General features: G+C 40.2%; 5 protein-coding genes and 1 long non-coding RNA gene across 10 annotated transcripts in view; 1 reads left to right on the forward strand and 5 right to left on the reverse strand.

Moving 5' to 3' along the window:
* Positions 1–67: 67 nt before the first annotated feature.
* LOC117791841 (peptide transporter family 1) lies at positions 68–3,065 on the reverse strand. Its single transcript, XM_034631741.1, has 7 exons — positions 2,846–3,065; positions 2,564–2,764; positions 1,584–1,818; positions 1,261–1,529; positions 999–1,204; positions 625–930; positions 68–565 (listed from the first exon to the last, which is right to left on the reverse strand). The coding sequence occupies exons 1-7, from the start codon at positions 2,877–2,879 to the stop codon at positions 164–166; spliced, it is 1,653 nt and encodes a 550-aa protein (XP_034487632.1). The 5' UTR covers positions 2,880–3,065; the 3' UTR covers positions 68–163.
* Positions 3,066–3,358: 293 nt separating this feature from the next.
* On the reverse strand, positions 3,359–4,367 carry LOC117789698 (transmembrane emp24 domain-containing protein eca). Its single transcript, XM_034628789.1, has 2 exons — positions 4,138–4,367; positions 3,359–4,069 (listed from the first exon to the last, which is right to left on the reverse strand). The coding sequence occupies exons 1-2, from the start codon at positions 4,268–4,270 to the stop codon at positions 3,552–3,554; spliced, it is 651 nt and encodes a 216-aa protein (XP_034484680.1). The 5' UTR covers positions 4,271–4,367; the 3' UTR covers positions 3,359–3,551.
* A 94-nt stretch (positions 4,368–4,461) lies between these two features.
* LOC117789697 (DDRGK domain-containing protein 1) lies at positions 4,462–5,597 on the forward strand. Its single transcript, XM_034628788.1, has 2 exons — positions 4,462–4,620; positions 4,684–5,597. Exons 1-2 carry the CDS (start codon positions 4,530–4,532, stop codon positions 5,508–5,510), a joined length of 918 nt encoding a protein of 305 aa, XP_034484679.1. The 5' UTR covers positions 4,462–4,529; the 3' UTR covers positions 5,511–5,597.
* Positions 5,554–7,177, reverse strand: LOC117789696 (SET and MYND domain-containing protein 5). Its single transcript, XM_034628787.1, has 4 exons — positions 6,956–7,177; positions 6,419–6,901; positions 6,183–6,360; positions 5,554–6,120 (listed from the first exon to the last, which is right to left on the reverse strand). Exons 1-4 carry the CDS (start codon positions 7,121–7,123, stop codon positions 5,768–5,770), a joined length of 1,182 nt encoding a protein of 393 aa, XP_034484678.1. The 5' UTR covers positions 7,124–7,177; the 3' UTR covers positions 5,554–5,767.
* Positions 7,178–8,134: 957 nt separating this feature from the next.
* LOC117790064 (5'-AMP-activated protein kinase subunit gamma-2) overlaps positions 8,135–24,342 on the reverse strand; it is a 61,356-nt gene continuing 45,148 nt past the window's right edge. For 3 of the 5 annotated variants that reach the window (XM_034629318.1, XM_034629317.1, XM_034629321.1), the window contains 6 exons: positions 17,042–17,175; positions 12,977–13,025; positions 9,619–9,909; positions 9,373–9,551; positions 9,097–9,300; positions 8,135–9,026 (listed from right to left, as the gene is read on the reverse strand). In XM_034629318.1, the coding sequence (XP_034485209.1) occupies positions 8,193–9,026; positions 9,097–9,300; positions 9,373–9,551; positions 9,619–9,909; positions 12,977–13,025; positions 17,042–17,175 (1,691 nt within the window). In that variant the 3' untranslated portion in view covers positions 8,135–8,192. Of the gene's footprint in view, positions 9,027–9,096; positions 9,301–9,372; positions 9,552–9,618; positions 9,910–12,976; positions 13,026–14,001; positions 15,228–17,041; positions 17,176–17,293; positions 17,928–18,223; positions 18,804–24,342 lie in introns of those variants that run through there. The other 2 variants (XM_034629319.1, XM_034629320.1) reach the window with 2 other exon arrangements.
* LOC117790071 lies at positions 19,130–20,541 on the reverse strand. The gene is made up of 3 exons (XR_004617952.1): positions 20,373–20,541; positions 19,830–19,916; positions 19,130–19,162 (listed from the first exon to the last, which is right to left on the reverse strand). It is a non-coding gene; the product is annotated as an uncharacterized LOC117790071 (long non-coding RNA).

Here is a 24,342-nt window from a genome sequence, read left to right on the forward strand (position 1 = left end):
TAACTTAAGCATAAGTCTTAGTTTATGCGCATTTATTTCCTAATTTTGAATAAAATTACATTCCATATTCATATAGAACTGTTCTCAGTTTTATTGGGAACGGTAAAGCTGAGAATAGTTTGAAAATAACTGCCAATACTAAACCGGGAAACTACACGTGTATCTAGACACTCACAGTGCGACTGCTGGATGTGGGCACATCGTCCAGATCATTGGGGAGAAGCACAACCAAGTCTCTCGCTTGAAAGTTATTTTTCCGATCCTGCAGCGCATAGTCAAAGGCCAGCAGAGCAAATATTATGATGCATACCAGCATAAGCACCGCATAGAAGAAATACTCGGACTTTTGAGAGCTCAGCACATTCAGTTGAGTAATAAGAACAACAATGAGATTGCCAAAGGCATTATTCAAAAACCAGGCGGCTGTAACCACCGATTTCATCGAGGAGGGAGCCTGCGTGAAGGCAAACTGTAGTCCAGGAATCGAAAGCAACAATTCGCCCAACATGAGCAGCAGAAACTGCGGAATTTGCCAGACAATGTTGATGCTGTAACTAGGTGATTCCTATCATAAAAGAGATGAATATTTAATTAATCAATTTAAGACCACCTTTGTTGACTAACCATAAGTCGATCCTGCAGGGCGCCAGCACAGAAGAAGGCTCCAGCTGAGCAAATGCCGCCAATAGTGACGCTGTGAAGCGGCTGTAGCTCCCAGTGGAACAGCCTACGCAGAAGTGGAGCGGTTATATATTGCCAGAGGGGAATTAGAATAAATAAAAGGATCGGTCCGACGGCTTTGGCCTGATCCGGTTGTATGGTGACACCCAGCACCGTAGTATTCATCATGGTCGCCTGAAACGTCCAGCTGGAGTCCTGCTGTGCCAGCAGAGCAAAGTAGAAGGGTAGTGGAATGAAGAGCTTGCTAATCTGCAAAGATATTCAACTTGGCAATGTCATTGATATCTTCCATCTGTTAACAGATTACTGCAACTCACACGCAGAACTTTGGACACATCGTTTACAAAGTCCAGATCATAGGGACCGATGGCATTGTGCAGCCAGTAGGTGTATCTTTTGTCCGACTGCCGACGTCGCCACTTGCTCAGGAGCGCCGTCTTGATGCAGCCACAGAACTTAAAGAGTATGTTATCGCCGGATATTTTCTCCGGCTTGTAGAAGTATTTGCCCATGAGAAAGATGACTGCGACATAAATTCATATATGAGATTGTGGTCTTGTGGATAAGAAATATACTTACACCAGGCCATCATAAAGGAACTACCCAATGTGCCAAATACAGCCGGATAGCATGTTGTCTTGTCAAAACAATGAGTGTTTGCTCGCACCAACGGAGGCAGAACTTTGCTTACGAATATTCCAAAATAATAAACAAAATAATAGATGGAGAAGTATTCCGACAAATATAGGGCTTGCTCTGGCAGCTTAAACTGCAGTGCGCCCAGCGATGTGATGCACGCTCGCACGGATCCATTGCCGACAGCTATAAAGGAGATCGATACCAGCAAACTGCGGATAATGTGAGTAAAGTAAGTTAAGGTAAACTTGCAATATTTCACTCACAATGCTGTCACTGGCATGCCCACAGATGGTAGCGATGTCAGCGTGAGAAGCAGCCATCCAAATGCATAGAGAAAACTAAATCCAGAGATGGTACGAACATTGCCCATATAACTATCCGCCAGGACGGCTCCAATTATGGGACAGAACTGACCAAAGAAGTTGAAAATGTGTAGAACAATCGTTGAGAAGCTTTCCGAAAAGTTAAGATCATCGCGCAAAAAGAGAACCAATATAGCTGTGAGAAAGAAAAAAAGTAATGAAAGAGCTCGTATTCCAGTTTACATGCACCTCACAATATTTTACAGTTAGTTAACTCTTTGCAGAAGCAAATGAGTTATCCCCGAAAATTAAAATGAAATATGAGGACTCCAAATGCCAAGAACCAGAATTTGTTTTTACATATCCAGTACTTTTTATATATGATATGTAGAACTTTATTTTAAATACTACTTACTTTAAACGTAAGACCACTTTAAAATAAATTAACCTATTAAAGTTTTGGCTTTCTTAACTCTTACAAAAATCATTAAGATTTATCTTTGGTTAAAAAAAAATTTAATTACATATGGCTGATACCTTAACTCTCATAACTCTTAAGCTTTTATAAGTCAGAAACACGATTTTAATTCACTTTCTAGTAAAAAGTAAAACCAAAAACTTTGATTCTCATATACAAGATATGGTTATGAAATTTTGATACAATACAAAAATCGTATTTTTAAGATATGACAGTCAAGGAGCGAATTGTAAAGATTCAAAGATTTAAACTTATTGAAATGCCATGCATTTCAGACCAGAGATGATCTAAAATCCAAGTTATCAATTAGACCTGCCGTCCTGTGTATGCACTTCTATTTACTGATAAGCATGACATCTAGAATATTTCGACAGTACAATGGAAGATTACTGTAAGAGCTAACTGCGCGCTAAGGAAATAAATGCACTGTTTTAGTATTAAGTAGGTCAGAATCTTGGCTTACTGCGTATTCCATTTGCCGCAAATGCCTCAAAGAATTTGGTGCCCAGTATGAAGAAGACGGCACGTGGATACTTGTACTCGATGCGTATGCTGGGTATGGGGGCGAATCCATAGTTTGGCAGGGAGCTGCGGGGTTTCCTCAGCTGTGCCGTTTCCCCGGCATCAGCCGATGCTTGTGTGAGTTCCGCGAGAGCAGGCAAAGCTATGTAAACAGAGAGTAGACAGATAAAAGTGATCTATCTTTATATCTCGTTTATCTTAAGGCCATAAAACCGAAACTTACTTTCTTCACTGCCAATTTCCGTAGCGCGAAACATTTTCCAGGTGCTTCAGCAAACGAATGGAGTCGTGACGACGACCAACTTGTTTCTCTATTGTCTTTGGATGGAGATCAAGTTACCAGCCTTGTGGCATTTGTGGGTCGACTGTGGTTGTGTATCTCACAATGTGAGTAATTGTTGCTCGTGTGTGTGACAAGCGTTCACCCACGCCAACGACCGTTCTGCAGCGCGGCACTGAAGCTACTAACAGTCTAGTCCAAGAGCCGGCGACAACGCTGCCTTGTTTTGTTGACAGCGTGAGCTTGCTCAAGAGCAAACATCGCGATAAAAGCGAAAACAAAGCAAATGCATCTTGAGAGTGGCAGGTTATCTCGCTCCCTGACTGTCATGTGCTTGGCCAACACGCTGATAAGACAAAGTCGCGCTTAGTCAGGGAAATTAAGTCACGGGACTGCACTGCGACCGATGATAAAGATGCTGCAACTGCAGCAGCCACAGTAGCAACAACAATGTTCGTTTACATTTTATATGTATTTTACAATGGATTTTTATTAAATTAGGCAGACAAATATTTAGTGCGGCAATCGAAACCAACTAGAAAATTAAAACTAAACACGGATCTGGATGATACACCGATGAAATTCGCCCGTCGCAAGAACGAGTTGAAGGCTAACAAGTAATAGCCATTGCCAGAAGCTCCAACATGGCTCACACCAGCTTCTTGGCCTCGAAGAAGCTCTTCAGATGACGCATCTGCCAGAATCCCATGCAGACAAGGACCACAGTCTGGGCCAGTGACCACCATAAGACACGGGAATTGGTGCTTTCGCTAGTGTGACGGAAACGCTCCTCACGATAGCGCTGATAGCTTTGCTCCTTGGTTATTTGCTCGACTTGACCGAGCAGCTGAAGAACACGCATCTGCAGCTCAGTTAGCTTCTCCTTCTGTGCCACATTGGCATAGTCGACGGCGTGCTCGCCCACCTGAATATCCAGATGCACACGCAGCTGTGCGCCATTGAACCACGCAGTGCTGTTCGAGTACATGCAGATAACATGCTCACCGGGAGTGTGCGATGTAAATGAGATGCGTCCTTGTGAGCTGTATACGCGAGATAGAATCACCTTGTCGTCACTGTCGCGCACTTCAACATGCATGCCAATGCCGGGCGAGGATGGCATGAAGCCATTGGAACGGGGATCATATAGCTCCACCTTATAATTGACTGCAAGAGACAAAGTCACACTGGGTTAATCGCTAATGATCAGCGTCTGTCTCGATGGAGCTGCTTACCAATCACAGTTGTGTCGTCGGGAACCTCCTCAATGAAGCATTTGCGCTCCGTTTCCGATATGTGAAAGTACAGGCCGCAGGCGCTGTGTAGGGTGCATAACACCAAAGCCAGGCAGATGATTTGGTTACGCATTTTTCAATAAATTCCACTTGAGCTTCGCTTATTTGTATAATAAAAACTAAGCTCGCCGACACGTCATGAGAAAAAGGCAAAGTGGCTACATTGACAATTTCTCATTTGACAGCTACGGGAGCTGCCACCTGGCAACCATACACATACGCAAATACAAACAATAATTTCATGGGTCTGGCAACGCTGGCCGAAACAGCTGTGAGATTTGTTGACGTTTAACTTTTTGGCATACCTGAAATAGTGCAATCTTAAATAAATAATGGACCTGATATTACTTATAGGCATTGCCACGGCCCTGCTTGTTGTTCTGCTCACACTTTACTTTTTGCAGAACAAAAAAGCAAAGACTGGTAAGACATTAAAGTCAATCAAAACTTGCATTTCACTTCACCTTGCTCCACTTTATCAAATAGATACAAAGGCAGCTGCACAACCACAACGTGGCGTCCCACAGCGCGCTCAGGAAGGGGTGCCAAGACGCGCACAAATAGCCCGTAATCAGCGCAATCGATTACGTCAGAATCAAAATGCGCCTGCAGCAGCTCCCGCGGCAGCTGCCCCTCCAGCCGATTCGGACGATGATGAGGCCGTAGCTGGCGATGATAATGCCCAGCGAGTGCCACAGGGCGCTGTACTGGACGAGAAGATGGGTGCCAAAAAACGCGCCAAAATGGAGGCTAAGGAGCAGAAACGACTGCAGCGTGAACAGGAACTGCACGATCGCGAGCAGAGAAAGGTAAAAGAGGCACAGGAAGAGGCAGAACGTAAGCAACAGGATGAGCTTGAAGCGGAGGTTGAACGCAAGAAAGCGGAGTCCGAACGATTGGCCAAGGAAGAGCGCGAGCGTAAGGAGCACGAAGAGTATCTGAAAATGAAAGCTGCCTTTAGCATCGAGGAAGAAGGCTACGAGGAGGGCGATGCCGACGAGAAGGAAAATCTGTTGGCCGACTTCATTCAGTACATCAAGGATAACAAGGTGGTTCTACTAGAAGATTTGGCAACAGCATTCAAGCTTAAGACGCAGCAGGCCATCGAACGCATTCAGGAGCTTCAAGCAAATGGCACTATAACAGGTGTTATTGATGATCGCGGCAAGTTCATCTACATCTCGGAAGCTGAACTGACAGCCGTGGCAAAGTTCATCAAGCAGCGCGGTCGTGTTTCTATAGCCGAGTTGGCGGAGAGTAGCAATAACCTAATAAACTTGACGCCCGTTGCTGCCGGCGAAGGCAGCGTCTAATACAATTTGTTGGCCATTTGTAAATTACATATACATATAGTTAAAGTATGTTAATATATATATTACACATATATGTGAATGAGGAAACCGAAGAATGTCAATTATTTGTCGCTCATCGTGGGAGATATTTGTTTGCTGCTTCATCTCATTAAAAAATTACATAATTGCACAGTTAAATCATTCATTTATATGTACAAAATTACCCACTTTACAGGGTAAAGAATCAAAATAACGAATAAAGTGAAAGCTAGTTTAAATTATTGCATATCATCGTCGTCATCGCAGTCGTCCATTTCATCATCATCCTCGTCCTCGTCGCTGGTAACATCGGGATCGCAGGATTGTGCCTTACACTTTGAACACTGGCAAACAAAAATGTAGTTTTCACGCAATGTTTTATGCCGTGAGTGGCGACTTCGCTCCAGCTGGCACTCGTCCAGATAGGAAATGCATATCTCATCTCCTTGTTGAATGGGAGCCAAGGCCTTGAGTACGACTATGTCGTTGGAGTAAGGGAACGTTGACTGAGCATTCGGCACACAGCTGTGATTGATTTTACTCTGAAGAATGTACAAGCCGGAGCCCTCGTTGTTCAGAAATTCACCAGCAACTGTGCAATGATTGAGAGTTAGCAACAATTCGTTTATAATACAAGTGATGACTTCATCTTACAATCGCCGACTTTTTCATATAGCTCGTCGATCACGGTGTCCAGTTGTTTCTTGTCTGCATCAGGTAGAGGCAAGTCAGATACTTTGGTAACCCACTGGGCCAACACGCTGGTGGCAATTCCCTGGCTATTGGTGCCCAATATGCCCATCAGTGTCTTGAATGCATACGGTGTGGTGAACTGTAATACAGAGGAACTTCTTAACGCTGTGTGAGACGTGAGATTGAAGTGCACTTGCCATAGCAAACTCCTCGCCCTTGAAGGCATTGCAAAAGGCGGCAAACAGTTGCTCCATTTGCTGTTCAAAGTTCTCTCCCAACATCTTGTGATAGATTTTCTGTTCACGATTTACAATCAATGCCTGAAACGATTGGAGTTGCTCCAGAAATTCAGGCTTATTGTTGCTCTGTTGGTACATGGCCATCAGGCGCACAATTAGCATTATTGTGCCCGTCTCTGGAGGATAGTGCATCTTCTTCCACGTCTCATTCAGCACATTAATGGGATGCGTATCGTCGGCACGAAAGGCGCCCATGCACGACACACGATGATATTTCTTTTGTGCCTCCACCAAGCAGTCCTCGGAGCAGTAGCGCGCCTTGCAGCGTGCACACTGCGTGAATTGTGGCAGCCATTGCGTTGTGGGATCGTGTTCCACCAGCGGCACTGCGACCGCGTTGTTATTGGCAAGACGTCGCACATTCTCCACCAATGTCTCTAGCTAAATTTAACGTAGAATGAGTATAAATGATTGCCATATCTGCCACTTACGTACCGGTCGCATACAATGATCACAGGCCGCATATCCATAGGCTGCATTCCATGAGAACTGATGCGACACAAACGGTTCCTCCTCAAAGATAATTTCACCGACTGTAAAACTTTTACTGGCTATCATCGCCCGCCCCTTGCCGGGCAATTCCTGAATTTCAAAATGATTCATTTCGTTCCTTCTTTGCACATAAACAAATTAAATGCTCTTTGAATATGCACGTGCGAGTGCGCCACTGTTGCCAGCTTAGCTATTTTATAGCTAGATCTGGCTATTTTAATAGCTCGTTTGCTAGAAAAATTTTAAAATCGCTATTAGCTGGAAATCTGGCTATTTTAAACTTACATTCAGCTAAGTTTTGCAACGAATATTTTTGGTGAAACTGTGCAAAAGTAACACAATAACAAATTTAACACAAACAGCTACAGAAACAGTGCAACCAGTGTGAGTAACGTGCGAGAAATAGCAGAAGAAACGTAATTTAAGCCCAAATCGATAGCAAAGCAGACTCAATATCGATATTTTCACTGCCACTAATTTATCGGTACTATGAAACAGCGCGGTAATTTTGAATTAAGCGACTACAGCATTAACAGTCTCGATTCTCATTTGCATTTAAATGTTGCTGCTTTCTTTTGTAATTGTCGTTTGTATAAACTAAAATCGGTTCGAAGTCAAGGATGAGCTTTTGGACATTTTCATGAAACGTAAGAAAACCTATTGATCTTTTCACAGCTGCTACTCCTCTATAGCCCACCATGTTTAAAAAAAGCATCCCGCTTTGTACTTCAAATCATTACTATCTATAAAGTCAGGAACTACAAATAGAAACGACTTTGGTTTTTGACTTGTACTATACTATTATATAATAATCAATTACATAATTTAAAATTTAAAGACATGCTAATGTAATTTGTTGATTTTCTTTTTTAAATATAATATATATAAACATTTGTTGTTAACAGGTGTGTGTATGTTGTGTGTTTTTAGTTGCTTTGTAAAATACATAATTATAATAATATTTTATAGTTGTAATCGTATATAATAATAACTTTGCGCCTAACATCTAACAATATTCAAATATAATTTTCCTTTTCTTTAAGATTTTGTTTTTGTTTTTATTTTTATTTATTATTATTATTGTTGTTTGCTTGTTTCTTCCTTTCTCTCATTATAATTATATTTTTGTTTTTATTAATTTTGTATTTGGGTTTGTTTCTTGTTTATTTAATTTAAATAATTATTCACTAACCAGCGCCATCTCTCGCGCCGTGGGCGTGGCCATCGTCTGGCCGAGTGCCGAGGCAGCTGAAACGGCGCTGCTTAGGCCATCGTCTTCCTCTTCCGTTCGCGCCGTCTTTGTAACTGCGACAGCGGCTGCCTTTTTGCGCTCCAATTCATCATCCTGATCGTGATCTTGATCTTGATCTTGATCAGCATCATCCTCATCGTCGTCATCGTCATTACAATTACTACGCGCGACCTGATCGCCGGCATTCTCTTGGGCCTCATCGGCAAAGGACACTTCGGTTGGACTGTTATTGCTATCACCATTGGGCGTAGTCAGCTCATGCTGATTATTATTGGCTTTGTCTTCACTGGCGGATTTATTATTATCACTATCAGCATCAACTTTTGACGATGGCGGCGCTGGCGCTGGCGCTCCCGTGACTGTTGTCTCTTCCTCGGGTATGTCCTCGATAAGGCTACGATTGCCAGAGCTGGCAGCCGAGGGGCTGCGTGGCGGCGCTTCAGCCTCCATCTCAGCCACTTTGCGCAACAGCACGGGGTCAGAGGCACGCAGCGAACTCTCTGAGCCGCCGACGCCTTCACCACTTGGCCGCAGCACCAGGTAAAGCAATATATCCGATAGCGAAATGATGCCAATGACCTTTCGATGCTCATCGATGACAACCAGACGATGCACCTCCGCGCGCACAATCCGTTCCATAATTGTGTACAACGATTCGTCCAAGTTGCACTTTTGCACACCCTCGAACCACTCGTTGCGATGCTCGTTCGCCTTGCGCAGCGAGACATCGAGATCGTTGTAGGTCTTCTCAGCGGCGAGATTCTGCAAATTGAAAGAAACCAGTGTTTATATTCTCTCTCTCTCTCTCTCTTAAATTTCTCAGGCTACTTACAATCACATCAAACTTGGCATAAATGTCAACGAGTCGCCCCTCTCCATCCACGAGGGGCAGCGCCGAGACGCGACGCTCCACAAACTTTTTGAGCGCTGTGATAATGCTTGTGGTCTCGTCGGCTGTCTCAATGTTATTGTAGGTGCCGATCTTCAGATCGCGCAAACTCTTTTGCATATATGCGGGCTTTGGTAATTCATTAATCTGACGGAAAACATGATAAAATTTATACGGTTATTGACGGGAACTGTTTACACACAGGAGCTGTTTACTCACATATAAAAACAGGAACCTCAGTATGCGTTTATGTGTCAATATGTACAGGACATTGCCAGTCGCTGGATCGATCACCGGCAATCGATGGATGCGGCTGTGTATGAGAATTTTGATGGCATCGTAGAGGGAAGCGTCTGGACCGATGCTGACCAATGGCATCACTTGGTTATGAAGCACGCCTAAGAGCAGCAAGAGATTAACAATTAAAATTTGATTCGAATTACGAATTATATAGAAAATGCTTACTGCGCCATGTGTCCAGTTTGTGCTCCTCCAGCTGTTCCATGGACGCATTGGGTGACTTATAATACATTTGCAAGATCTTGATAAAGTCCGTGATAGTTAACATTCCCACGAACTGTTGCTTCTCCGAGTCCCAAAGTGGCGCAGCACGAACACCGTTATAGACCAATGCATAGAAGGCTTTCTTCACCAGCAGTTGGGTGTCAAATACGACCAGTTTGGCGGAGGTGGGTATCAGATCATAGCACTTGTGAAAACGAAAGAACTTCACAAAGATCTGTGAGTCGTCCTCCTCTGCAAATAGGAATTTAAAAAAGAAAATATTATCAGACTTTTTTTTTTAATGGTAGTGGGAACTAAGTCAATTATGTCTGATCGAGATATATACCGGGCCCAGAACCTTTATTGAGCAACTGAGCAAGCAGACGCTTCCATGCCTCAGAGATTTGCTCAAACTCCTTGATGCTCTCCAATGGATAGTAGAGCACATCGGTTGGTCGACCGCTGCCGCCGAGCACCAAGCGGCCCGCATGATTTGAATAGAAGTGCAGTTGTAACATGCGTTTGATTTTGCCAATTGGATTGGGGTAGTCGGGGGAATGTTTGAATCAGTCACTGAGTTGCACCATTAGCTCTGTCCCTCTGATTCCGAATGGTTGCTGACAATTAACTGGCGCTCACTCGATATTGTATTTCACACCGCTAATTGAACAACTAATTTAAGCCAGTATCAAGGCTAACAGCGACATAACAGTGGCTTAACAGCGACGCCAAGCGCTTCTCACTGTTACGAGGCGATAAACAAACGACAAGTGCACTAACTAAATATGTGTTCTATTTATTATTTATTTTGTTTTACAGTTTAAACAACAAGAACCACATCAACGCTTGGCATAAATTGTCTTTTTTTTTAACGCGCGCTTTGTCTGTATTTCAATAAATTTCATTTAGACATTTTAATTAACATAAATTTAGCGTAGAAATAAAAGTGTGTAGCGAGAATAGGCAAGAGCCAAACAAATAGATAGACGAACCGAAAATAGTTTATAAATTCATTCAGCCATAAATATAATCAAGAAAGCATATACCACAATTACCGCAAACAAATTTGGCTAGCTAAGAATCACAGAGAAAGGCGACATACTATGAAAACCAATTAATACGGAGGTGGTAAGGAAAGAGTGGTAATTCAAATGCTTGCCAAGTTACACCTAAAAATTATATGCCCTCATCATCTGTCAACTATTGATAAATGCAAAACACACAATAATGTTTTGCATTGTCTGAGATTCTACGATTAGCTAAATAATGTGCCAAAAAATTAATTAGTCCCCACAGACACGCGTTCGATATACCGCAGAAATCATGTGTAACTTTTAACAAACCAATTAATCTTGCAAATATTATTGTATTTTAATTCTCTTGTGTAATTAATTACTTTTCCAATAAATAAATCCAAAACTTTAGGTTGTTCTATGGATATTTCAAATATTTTAAAATTCTTAACCGAATAATTTATATATGACTTCTTGAATTTGTAGAGAGTGAGCATTTAATAATCGTGATTTATTACAAAGCAAAACTCGATTATTAATTATGATTTTAAGGTTTTCAACACTATTATTATCCATTCTCTATAATCTTTTCTTTAGTAATTCGAAATATTTCCCATGCGATTAAAATTTATATGTATGCAATAAATTTGTTTCACTTTTCTTCTTAATAATTTCAACTCCTACACATTTTTTAAACAAATTATCCACGCTGACAAAGCTGCCAAAAAATAAGTGAAGGCTAAAACAAATATTTGAAATAGCACGTTTTTATATATAGTTGAAATAATAAAATAAAACAGAGCAGAAAATATTTGTTTTGATTTCAAAAAAAGCTGTGTACAACTCTTAAAGTTGTTGCCAGGGCAAATGCCAAAGGCAAGACTCTAATCGGTCAAATAAAAAATAAAAACAATAAAGAAGCAGATTGAAAAAAGGTGAAGGTCCCCATAGTTACACACACACACACACTCACACACACACAACTATTATAAATGTGGGTGTATATGTTTCTTAGGTGTTATTGTTTAGCGTTTGTTGTTGTCTTTTTTCGATTTGCTTTCTTGTTGTTGTTCTGTACAAGTTAATTAAAATGCTTTGAGCTTTTTCTTTCATTATGCTTTAGTTGTTGTTGCTGTTGTATTTGTTGTATTTGCTTTTATTTTGAACAATTGCAAAACAATTTTAATTGTGGCTTGTTGCAAATTGGCGTCGCGGCGCCTCGATCGAATATATACATATGTATGTATGTATTAAGTTAGTGGACGAATACTCGTCTTCGCTTAAGTGATTCTTTTGTTCTTTAAATATTTCACCAATGACTAATGTCTTCGATTTGGAAGGCGGGGGCGCGGTAGACCTTCAACTGCACTTTGGATTGTCCGAGATATGGATACTCTTATTCTCGTTACAAATTCGATTCTTTTAGGTAGGGAGGAAATCTATTATTTGGTTGTCGCGGCGCTTTTCTATCTATTTTGTTTGTCGCCCGTCTAAACGTTTCGAGATTTTATCATAAACTGATCCTCTAGTCTGTTTCTGTTTTTGTATTTTCTGCTTTCCCACTCGGTCGGAAAAACGAAAAGTTTTTCGCCAAAGCGCAAAACAAATAACAAAAAAATATATATATATGTATATATATGTAGAATGAGAGAAACGCGTCGACGTATTTAAAATCAATTTCTAAATTACTCGTTTCTCAGCTGCCGAAATAAACAACTCAAAACAGCGGAACCTAAAGATCGGCCGATCAGGAAAACTATCATATTGAATATGACGCTAACGATGTTCATGAAATGCCTCAAATTGGCAAATGCAACTGAAAAAGGCCAACAGAGAGAGGAAGAGAATGAAAGAGATTGAAAATAATAGATCACTGCGGTCGTAACTTATAATTAGCCTCAAAGAAATCAAAAACAGGGAGGTGTGTTTAATGTTTACGTCAACTAGTTACGCATCCTTGACGGACCCTATTCGTAAGATACAAATTAAGGGGGAAAGAGAGGGAAAAAAGAGAGAGTGTTTTATAGCAAACATATATGTACATTGTTCCTGTCACTTGGCGCCTACGCAAGTTCTCTATACTTAATCCCTCTAAAATATGATTTTGATTAAATTAAATGGCGACATCTGTATATATATTACTTTTTGAGGTTTCTAAATAGATTCCAAATCGTCGTGTGCCTCTACAACCAGAAAAAAGAGGTGTCACCCTCTTGACAAGCTGCCAAAAAGGTGGCTGCTAATTTATTTGAAATATATTCGCATTTGTTTTTCGGAACGCCCCCTGGGAATAATAAAATACTTACCGAAATCAGACAGATTGACTTTCTCAAGAAAAGGATCGGCAACAGGTAACTGAAATGAGAAAAATTAAAAAAAAAGATAAATACACATATTACTAAACGTAAATTAGCTCAAAACTTGAAATATATTATTAAGACTTAGAATAGCTATTTAGAACTTAGATTACATAAATAAAGAAATAACGCTGTCTTTAATGTAATCTTTGATAATAAACAGTGATATTTACAGTTGCAATTGAATCATCTATTTGCTTTTAGAGTTAGATAGAATTACAGAAATAAGATAAATTAGTTAAATAGAACTAACTACTTAGTACATTAACAAATATCATAAAATTACACTCTATATATGTATGTAGTCTGTGCCGCAACAAGGTTTACTTGGTACCTAAAATGTATTATAATACGTATGTATATTTAGGTCAAGCAACGTTTGTCACGTTTCCATTATTTCAAGTGTATTTAAGCTAATATGTGCATGTATGTATGTATTTATGTACATGACTATGAATAAACTCGTATGTACGTAAGCAGTTCTCTAATCGCTTAATCATAAACCGACTAAATCACAGATAAAAGAATGGAAACTTCAATGAAAAAATTATCACTCTTTTTTTCTCTCTCTCTTGCCTATGTATAAAAAAATAATAGTTTCGAAATTGGCATTGAAATGTGCAATTGTGGAACAAGTGGCAGTCACAAATGCCATAGACAAATAAACAATTGAATAATTGCAATCTCAGTAAGCAATTACTCTGATAGAAAGACTGAGAGAGAGCTTATTGTTCTCTCTTTTGAGCAGGCTCTCTCTCATTCACAGTAGCAGCTGAAAATGACCAAATGGGACAGACGCGTCAAGGCAAATGCACCGGCAATAAGTGCGAAAAAGCTGTTAGACAGTGTAAGGTACATAAATGCAAGAAGAAATGTCTGAAATTGCATTGGAAATAGTCAAAAGCTGTAAAGCTCTCTAGCTCTCTCTCTTGTTTGCACTCTCTGAGTTTCACTCACATACTCTCTCGACTTACGCTAATTTTACGACCAGCGTGCAGTTGTTGCAGCTGCTGCTGTTGACGCTTCCATTGCTCGATCTGCTCAACGCTGTAGTCGCTGCGTCGACGCAACAAAAGACACTGATGCACTGGACCCGGTGACGAATGGCGGGGGGAATCGTGGGCGCTTTGGCTGCTGCTGCGTCGCTGATAGACAAGCGATTGTTGCAGTTGTCCAATGGAGCCCAATTCAATGTGGGCTGCTGCCGGTGAATGACCTGTGGACAGACGTTTGCCCGGTACGAAACCATTTGCAATATTGTTGCTATTATTATAGCGCTGTTGCTGCGGTTGCTGCGGTTGTTGTTGCTGCTGCTGCTGCTGACTATTATTAGTATTTGTTGTTGGCTTGCGACGCAGCAGCACTGCCGGCATAGCAGCTGTTAAAGTTGCTGACAGCTTTCTGCTATCTTTTTGTTTGGCTTTTGTTTTGCTGGAACTGATGCTGTCATCGCGCCTGCTTACGTGCTGCGAATGCTGTTGACCGTCTATAAAATCTGAGAGATTCGCGCTATTCAGCAGCTGATAGTTGGCACTGGCCGTGGGCCCGTTACTTGACATTAGCGTAGGCAGATGATTGTAGCACTTCTTGCGGTTGAGCGGCGAATTGCTGAGAGAGCGCGCCTTACGTGCAATTTTCGCATGCAAGCTGTCGTAGCTAATTTTGTTCTCTCTGTGTCTCTCATTTTTGATGGCGCTCTTCTTGTTATTGTTGTTATTGCTATTGTGCTTGTTGTTGTTATTGCTGTCATTATCGGGTAGATTTGGGTCAAAGCGCACGCTTAATTTGTTATTGTTGCCATGTGGTAATTTTGAGGAAGCTGTCGTCTGTTGTTGTTGTGACACACCTGACGCAGCCGTCACTGCTGCTGCGGCCACTGCTGCTGAGGGCAGTACGCCAATGCGCGGCGCGCTCGACTCGAAGGCGGAATAGCGACGACGATACATGTGCAAACACAAATACGCACGCACTTATATTTTTATTTATATGTATGTATATGTTTGTATATGCTTGTATATACGGCCACTTAAGTATGTGGTATATATAGAAATGCAGTCACACTCACAAAACACATACACACGCACATGCACTGATTAACACTCTTCTCCCTTGTAATGAACAATGCGTAGATGATGAAAAAATTTGCAATCGCCCGTTGCCTTTTGTGTCTGCTATTCTCTGTTTCTGTTGCTGTTTCTGTTCCGGGCACGTCTGCGCGCTCCCAAATGTAAACGTAAACTGGTTAACAGATTGCTGAGCGTTGCCGCCACATGATCGTCACATGTGTGTGCGTTGTGAGTGCTAAAGCTTAAGCAAACACACGGGAAAGAGAGACCAATAATCTATGGCGTATCGAAGTTCAAACACTCTAAGGAAAAAGTTTCCATGGCGTCGCATACGAGTATAAATAGATAATAAAAATATACACATGTATGTTGATTTACTTTTTATTTAGATGAATCTTTCATATCCAAACGTACTCAATTGCAAGTACGTACTCTTCTTTTGCAAGTGAATACACAACATTGCGTTCGTGTGCTCGCATTCTTGAAGCTTCTTCATCGAGTGTGCGAGAGCCGAAAAAAAACAAGAGAGCGAGAGTGGTGCCCAATGGTTACTCACCCACAAGTAGGATAAGCTGTGGGCGACTGTTAACAGCGCCATTACAGAGAGCACTTAAAATTGAACAAACACTCACAGTGGAAAGCTTCTTTGTAAATTTACTTTGGGGCTGATAAACAAAATTAACTATGGCATAGATTGTGGAGGTCTCTAGTGAATGTCGAGTACCCGAAGCAGAGCTGATTTTAAATTGAAATTGTTTGAGCATTAGGCAATGAAATATAGATTATGTGAAATGTACGTACTAATTAATCATCATCAGCAGTCAGAATTCATTCATTCATACATACACACTTATGTGTGTACTTTGGCACTCAAATATAGTAGGTTCAGGTCGGCGGTGCTTTCACCGCAGCTGACGTCAGGAATGAGCCAACAGTTGCGAGTGGGAGAGGAGTAATAACAATTCTTGACATGAGCGTGAAATATTGTACTTACATAGTATATAATCGTATGTCTGTATGTCTGTATGTATGCAGTAGTCATAGTAAAGTGAACATAGTATTTAATAGTAATGATAAAAAACCAGTTCCGCCTTAATGACCATATTGCGGAGTGTGAAAAAATTGTAAACAACATTGTAAGAACACTATAGCCAATTAAGTTGACCTTGCGATTACGCCAACATGGCATACAACAACAAAGTGCTTATAGATAATGGTAAGGTTGATGACAATACAAAACAATTTGGGAGTTATCAGCTATTAGCTTTTTAATATGAACTCTGTATGACTAATTCAATTAACCAAGGAAAACCACAACAATCGTTAGTTGCAAAAAAAAAATAAAAATATTTTTTTCTCGAACTTTTGCAGCTAAAAAGTAATTTAAAGAGTGAATTGCAAAAGTGGTGCATACTCTTGGGCGGCGAGCATAAATCGAAAACTGTAAGCTACTTAAAAAAAGCTTAGGGCAACAAGTGCAGCTGGCATTGAATTATGCTAGCCGTATGTATTATATGGCTAAAACGAAAAGCGGTAAGAGATGGCACAAACAGAAGGATATACGGACGTAAGTGAATTCTGCTTAAAATCATTTATCAACGCTAAGCTATTGCAAGGGCGAGCTTACTGATGGATGACTTTAAGACTTAAAGTTTAAGTAATCAATATTATTATACGAGTAAATATATTATTATGAAAGCCAGACTTTTTCGGTGAAATAAAGTTCAAAGAAACTTTAAAGGGGGAAAACGGAGACGTGTTTAGGGTTTTTAAAAGAAATAATCGATTTAATTATACATATTCAACTCGACTGAAGGTCAAGCTTGAAGGGTAAAAATACATTTTAAGTGGCTTTTAAAGGATAGCGCTGACGGAAGAATCTTATTTATGCTACCTTAAATACTTGAATAATAATATTAGTAATTGATATGATGGTATATTTACTTACCCCTCTGGAGTCTCTGAATAGAATAGCTGCATGATGTGGATCAAGGGTGCCATCCCCGCGATGGCTTCGACCAATAGCACCAACGGAAGCGCGTCGTTTCTCCAAATCCGCTGAGGCACGACGCATATGTGCACCTAACAAGGCAGAAAGTGGTAACAGATTTAATAAAAAGCGACATAAAGGACTGTAAAAATTGGAAGAATAAAGTCCTATCTTAATTACTTAGAAGAAGCATAGCAAGTACCAGGTTACCTTCTTTAACAATGCGATCATAGATCTTATAAGTGGCGCCGCAATCGTCCAAAATGCGATTGGGTCGGCTGAGCGTGTTCACGTCCAAGCTCTTGGAACGAGTTCGGAAATTCTCTTGCGGATCATTCTGTGGCGAGGTGCAGACACTCTGAGCATCATGATGTTTTCGCGGCCAGACGTGAATCTTCTTGCCAAAATGCTTCAACATCTCCTGAATGGAGTGATGATGATGATGGTGGTGATGATGATGCTTGTGCTTGTGTCCATCCTTATGCGGTGACTGTGCGGATTCATCAACGCTGAGACTCTTGGCAAAAGATGAGTTATCGAAACGATGCCGTACAAATGGACCGCCTCCCGGAACTGGAATACATCCGCTGTCAGTGCTATTCACTGACTGACGAGATCCCCCGACGCTGTAATCATCCAGTGAGGTTGCAGCCGCATTTACCTTATTAAATATGGATATGGCGGTGGGTCGGTCGTTGCCACGCTGCTGTCCGCTGGCGCCCGTATGCGTAAAATACTGATGATCCGCCTGACTCTCGTAGATGTCGTCTAGATCGTGTGGAAAGAAGCCACCCGAAGGTTGCGGGGGCGGCGAACCAACATCCGGAGCGCCCCGACGCATGCTCTGTAAGGAATTTGGGTTGGTTAGGTGCGGAGACCGGTTGAGTTGACCCCTAGCAGACACTACAGCACTACGGAAACTATCATAAATAATTAAACTAAATCCAAAATATCTTCACTAATCAATAACAAATAGATTTATAGAGTTGTAACCCGATTGGTTATGTGATAAATAAATGAAATGTACGATCATCAGAATTAATTTGTAGTACATGGCATTTATAGGGATAGATCTAATGCATAGTCATGTTAACGAGTGCTGTAGTGTAAACTGGTTAAATTGTTAGTTCCGCTGCTTACGCCATAAATAGCTGGACTGTGAGATCGTTCAAAAAAACTGCGCTTTGAGGATGGTGTGCGCTTTAGGCTGCCACTGATGCCGGATCCGGTGGTATAACAGCTGTCATAGGAGTTACGTGCACCACAGCTGGCAGCGCTCTGTCCTCCGTTGGCCTGATGTGTTGGCGAGTTGTTGTAGTGATGATTGGCTAGAGATTTAAGGGCATCCGGTACAGCCTGTGGCTGTGAGTGTCGGTCTGTCTGCCACTGGGCATACGAGCTACCCGTCACACCGCCCATGGCCGAGTTATTCGAGTTGCTGCTGGAGCTGCTCGACGAGTCCACACTGTACAGGTGATGGCTATGCAGCGAGGATGGTTCATTGCTGCCGTAGCCACTGTAGACACTCCGTCCGCTGTTATGTTGGGACCAGCTGTCGGTGCTGCCGCTGCCGCTGCCGCCTCCGCTGCTCAGTTGCTTCTCAACGGCATGTTGCCGATAGAGATGTGAAATTCCATGCATTTCAACGCCGTTGTTGTTGTTACACTTTTATAACGCAGTGTAGAACAAGTGTTGTTTGTTGTTGTCAGTTTGTGTCAGTTTGTTTCAGTTTGTTTTTGTTGTCAATTGCAGCAACCGCGTTTGTCAATCTATATATATATATATTTACTTATGTATATTGCGTATAATGTAGTTGTAGTTGTATTTGTATTTGTATTTGTATGTAGCACACTGTCACAATCTTTTCTCTCTTTCTTTCCCTTTCTTTGGGGGTTCTCCTTGCAAAAGTCACATAATCCTTGCACTGTAAATGAAAAGCACATCAGTTGATGTTGTTGTTGTTGTTGTGGTTGTTGTTTATCTTATATTGCTGTTATTTTGTTATTGTTGTTTGCACTTGCACTTGTCAAAGCTTTGTGCTTTTGCTCTCTATCGCTTTGAAAATCGTCGCTGTAGTCGCTGCAAGTTGAATGCACTCAAATTAAGTCAAAGCTGTCGTCGCTGTCGTCGCTGTCGCCGCCGCCGCCGACGTCAACGTCAACGTCAGCATTAACGCCTATGCGTGTAGGTTTTTTGTTTGCCGCAATATTATTATTTATTTTTTATATATAAGTACAAGTGCACACACACATTAATGCATGCATGTACTTTTAAACAATTTTTTGTCATTATTTGTGCAAGTTCAAACATTTGGAAATTCGGTTTCTTGAGTCACTTTTAAAACGGACAGCAAGAACTAACATTTGCCTATACTGTAATGTTATTTAACAGAGGGTATGAAGTCAACGTCATTGACAAGCGCAGCGACTGCGCGCAATTTGCACTTGAAAAAGTTCACCACCCACATGGCCAAGTGTCAATGCGCGAGTTGCTTATATTTTATTTTATTTTATTATATGTATTTTATTTATTTGTTATTGCTGATGCAGCTGCTCTGCTTTTGTGGTTGTTATTATTGATGCGGTCGCGCTCTGTTGTAAATTCCCTAGGTACACAAAAAAAAAAAAAAAAATTAATTGCAAACGATATTGCTTGTGACATTTTGGTCACCTGATCCTCAAACATATGTATGTATGTTAATAATGCATGTTTACACAAGTTTTCTAACTTGTGACAATTTGATCACCTGTGCATGTTCGAAACGATGTCAATAGCGACAAACTTTGTCGCCTGCACACACTGGTCTAGGCTCAAAGCACTGCTCAAAGTCCCACTTGGGCAATTAAATGATTGAATAATTCAATTACAACTGTGTGTACATAAGAATTTGATTTATTTGTAAACATGTCAAACAGTTACTATTTGTAAAGAGCTGAGAGCTTCTTTAAAAGACTGTAAATAAATATGTACATACATACACACATATGTTATAGTTGGATTTAAATAAACTTTATCGCTAATATAATAAAGAAACAACGTGAATGAGGAGAGAGACAAGACTAGAATCAGCAAGATGCGCTAGCAAAGTTCTATTTATAATATTACAACGCCACTGAAAATTCGAAAGAGAAGTGTGAGAGGAGAAAAGTAGCCAAAGGCATTGATGGATAAAAATGATAAAAGAGAAATGTTGAGCCACAATATAAAATTACGATGTTTTTGAGACGCTCACAAAGCTGATTAAATGTTTGCGCAATCGAGCTTAAGTTCAATTGAGGTTAAGTTGCACCTCCACCTAAGCAGCCCCTCCAATGGTTTCGCCCATAAACGTAATCAAAATTTGTGTAAATTAATGCGAAATATTGAGACACAAGCACACAAGAGCACACATATGCACTCAAACACAACCGTTTGCCTAAAACTGCCAGCACAAACTGAGAATGAAAGAGAAAGAAAGACAAATATGCACGTGCAATGTGTAAACAAGTGACAGAGAGCATAAGCAGCGAGAGCAAAATAGAGTCAAAGCGTGGGAGAGTAAAAGACTTGTATTGGTTTGTGAGTGTGTTGCTGCTGCTCTGTTAACAGCTCGCTGTTAACAGCTAACAGTGGATTGGCTAGAGGGTGTGTGTTACTGTTGTAGAGTGCCCCTCAGCGTAATGCAAAGCACTTCATTAGAGAAATGACCTTGGGCAGAGAATGCGGGCAAGCATATTGTAATTGAACAGCAATTCAGAGTTCGTTTTGCACTCAAAACACTCGGAACAACATTAACATTACTCGTAATGGAAACGAGGCGCATTAAATAAAATTTCTTTGGAAAGCCTTTGGGGGTTGCAACCCCCTCCCAAACAAAAATTAAACGAGACGCCACAAAATATGATAACGACAGAAACGTGACCTGCTCCAAGATTAATCAAACGAAAGCAAAAATTCTGAAAGAGAAGCATCTACAGACGACGCATGCGTATATGAAAAGTAAAAGTATATAAACGGGAATGTATGTACATGTGTTCTATATACATACATACATAGTATATTGGCTGATATGATTGTGGCTCATATGTATAAAAAGAGGAATGAAAATCAAACTGCGCATTTAGGTCAAGTTTGTGAAATATTCCAAACTTGTCACAAATTATCAATGTGGCGCTGTTTGAAAATGCCAAATTACTGTAGTAGCTGATAAGCTTATCAAGTCGCAGTCGCCATGTCAGACCCCCACTAGACATATTCACTAGACGACAGATTTCAGACCCCAACAAATGGCGATAAGGGGCTCAGAAAGGTAGTAATTGTTATTATTTGGGCTCAACTTATCATTAAATTGATTGGAGCACACAAACTATAAATAACTGTTAAAAATGTTTACGTACTTTATGCAGAGGTAAGCTAATTTTTTTTCTGTTGTTTTTGTTTGTTTTCTGAATATTTTTGCCCGTAAATATGAAACCATTAAAATGCCGCTTAGTTGGCAGTTTGTAGTTTAAGTGGCCAGCATTCACCTTGAACGTGATTGGGAATTGGATATGTAAAAGTAAATATTTCATATTTAGTTGGGTCTTTGGTTAGTTTTCGACCCAGCGTCATGCATTGAACATGCGACCAACAGTCGGGAACTTGGCTAAAAGTACTAAACGAGTCCAAGAAACTTGTTTAGGTTAGCAAATTGTTTTAGTTTCTTATGATTTAAAGAACACTCCAATTACACTTTTTTTTTGCTGATTTTTTTTTTTATTTTTCGCATAAACTCGTACGTACATATTTTATTGTTATTGTCGAATTGAATACAATAATAATACATACATAGGTCCACATTGTGAGTTCGATGACGCAGCGCTGAATTTCAGAAATGCGATAACTTTTATTGAGTTTTGAGTGAAGTTCAATAACTGAAATCCTCACTTAAGTGCAACTTGGAAAGCTGACACTTAATATTAAAGGAAATCGATACTCGCAATATTTGAACATACTTTAAAATGATATAAATATACAACTGTGAACTTAAAGAAAAGTCACTGACCTCTATTCTCCAAATGAGCCCATTTATTCCAAAGACAGACCTACACTGATACAACCTTCATAGCAAACTTTGAACTTTCCACCCTCTTAATTTTCACCATAGTACCGACTCGGCTATAGGTGGCACTGACCTTGGTCCGAGTACGAGGTTTATCCTCGAGCAATTATAGACTAAAGGTTCCGACTAAAAGTGCAAGCCCATAAAACTGTCATTACAATCTTAAAATGTATTCGTTAATGATATATTAAGTAAGTTTGTCAGTTAGTTTAATATGCAACTAGTTGTGGGCGTGTGTTTCTGTTTCTACCTCTCGACCCCTTTCTCCCAATAATTTCCCACACAAACATACTGTCTCTCTCTCTCTCTCTCTCTCTCTCTATCTGTCTATCTCACTTTCAGTTGTTGTTTCCGCATCGTTGGAACGGTGCAATTAGACAAATGCACAAATGCGGCCGGAAGTGACTACAGAAAAGTTGAACAGACAGACTTTTTGGCGTATTTGTGGGCAGTTTGTTTTGTATTTTCTTAATTAGTCGATGGTGGAGATAGGAGGGGAGGGGCGACACAAGAACAAAAGAAAGAAACCTTCAGGCAGCATCGTTGAAAATGCATTGAGAAGTCATTGAAGATGTTTTATGCAGTATTTTTAATTGTTATTTGTTGTTGTGCAGTTTGAACTGTTGCCAATTTGTAATCCTCACGTTGGGCACAATGATTGATTATTCGATACATAAAACTGTTATACAAAAGTCATTACTATTCGTAGGGTAATGGACAAATGGGTTTTTTGAAATTTGTTGCCAACTTGTTAATAGTAATTGTAAACTGTCATACAAATAAATATGAAAACAAATTGAATTATATGAAAAACAATTTAGTCAAATAATTTTCATGTTTATCATTGTTGTACTCGCAGCTGTTATACACCTTAAATTTCAGCAGTGCTTTATAATTAATATCGATGTCAACCGTTTATTATCCTTAAGTCAAATCGAATTAAACGTTTACACGTTAACAATATAAATCAATATATAGATCACGCACTACATTACCCTGTGTATAACTCATCGCATGATTCATTAGTGAATTTCACAAAGTGCTTCCCGAAAACTAAAGGCACAAAAGACGAGACCTTTGCGACCTCCTTTGGATGTTTATTCAAAACAACACACGTTCCCTATCTTATATAACCGTTAAGACTGTAGTATCTATATTTGCATTAGCAGTCGTACCGGCAACATTTGCATTCAAAATGAGCCGGCTAGTCTTTCTGTAAATACTCGATACTGTGGTAATTGGCTACTCAACTTGGCTACTCACTTGAGTTTAGCTTCCTCAGGGCGACAAGTGAGTGCCACGTTTGGTTTCAATTCAATTAATGGGTTCGCTTCATGTTTACCCCTCTAATGGAACTGACATTTGACTTCGAATTTCCTATTTGTGACTTACAAAAAAATTTGTAAAAAGGGGCACGACTTTAACTTTATTTATTTATTATTGTCTGCTGTTTCTACAGCGGACACGTCATTCTATTTGACATGGTCTACATCTATCTATTTCTATCTATATCTATAACTTTATTTGTAGTATCAATGGTGCCATAATAAATTCGATTCACGCGCCGTTTCTTTTATATTTTTGCACCCGAAACTCACGAATATTGGCAATCTGCTGACAGTAAAAAACGATTCATCAAAACATGCACGAGTTAAGTATATTTAGAAGAAGCATACTGTATTTACGTATTTCGATTACATTCTTAGTACCGCAAATTTATTGCAATTGATTTTAGCCCTAACTTCGCTGTTTATGACTATACTTTAGTAGAAGGACTAACTATATTAGGGCTTTAGAGCCACTGTTTAAGAAGCTATAAAGGAAGCACGACATGATAATACAATTTATGTAAACAACTTGTTATTTCTCATTGCATAAGAATACAGATGATATATAGTAAATATTATGCCCCAATTTTCTACCTATTCGGCATTGACGTCAATGGGAATTCATGTAAATGAGAGGCTGGTTCCAAAGTATTTTGCAGTTTGTTTAAAGAACAAATTAACTTTTGAGATATTCGTATTTAGGCGGGTGCTTATTAAATTTAATGAGTTTCAATTTGCATGGGGCGTGACTGAAAGTTATTGACTTGGAATTGCAATCACAACAAAGAAACGATAAATATATGTACAATAAAGATAGTGGGAGGCACTAGCTATTAGCAAATTACTTAATA

The sequence above is a fragment of the Drosophila innubila genome (assembly GCF_004354385.1).
Source record: "Drosophila innubila isolate TH190305 chromosome 3R unlocalized genomic scaffold, UK_Dinn_1.0 2_E_3R, whole genome shotgun sequence".
In the NCBI taxonomy this organism is placed as follows: Eukaryota; Metazoa; Arthropoda; class Insecta; order Diptera; family Drosophilidae; genus Drosophila; species Drosophila innubila.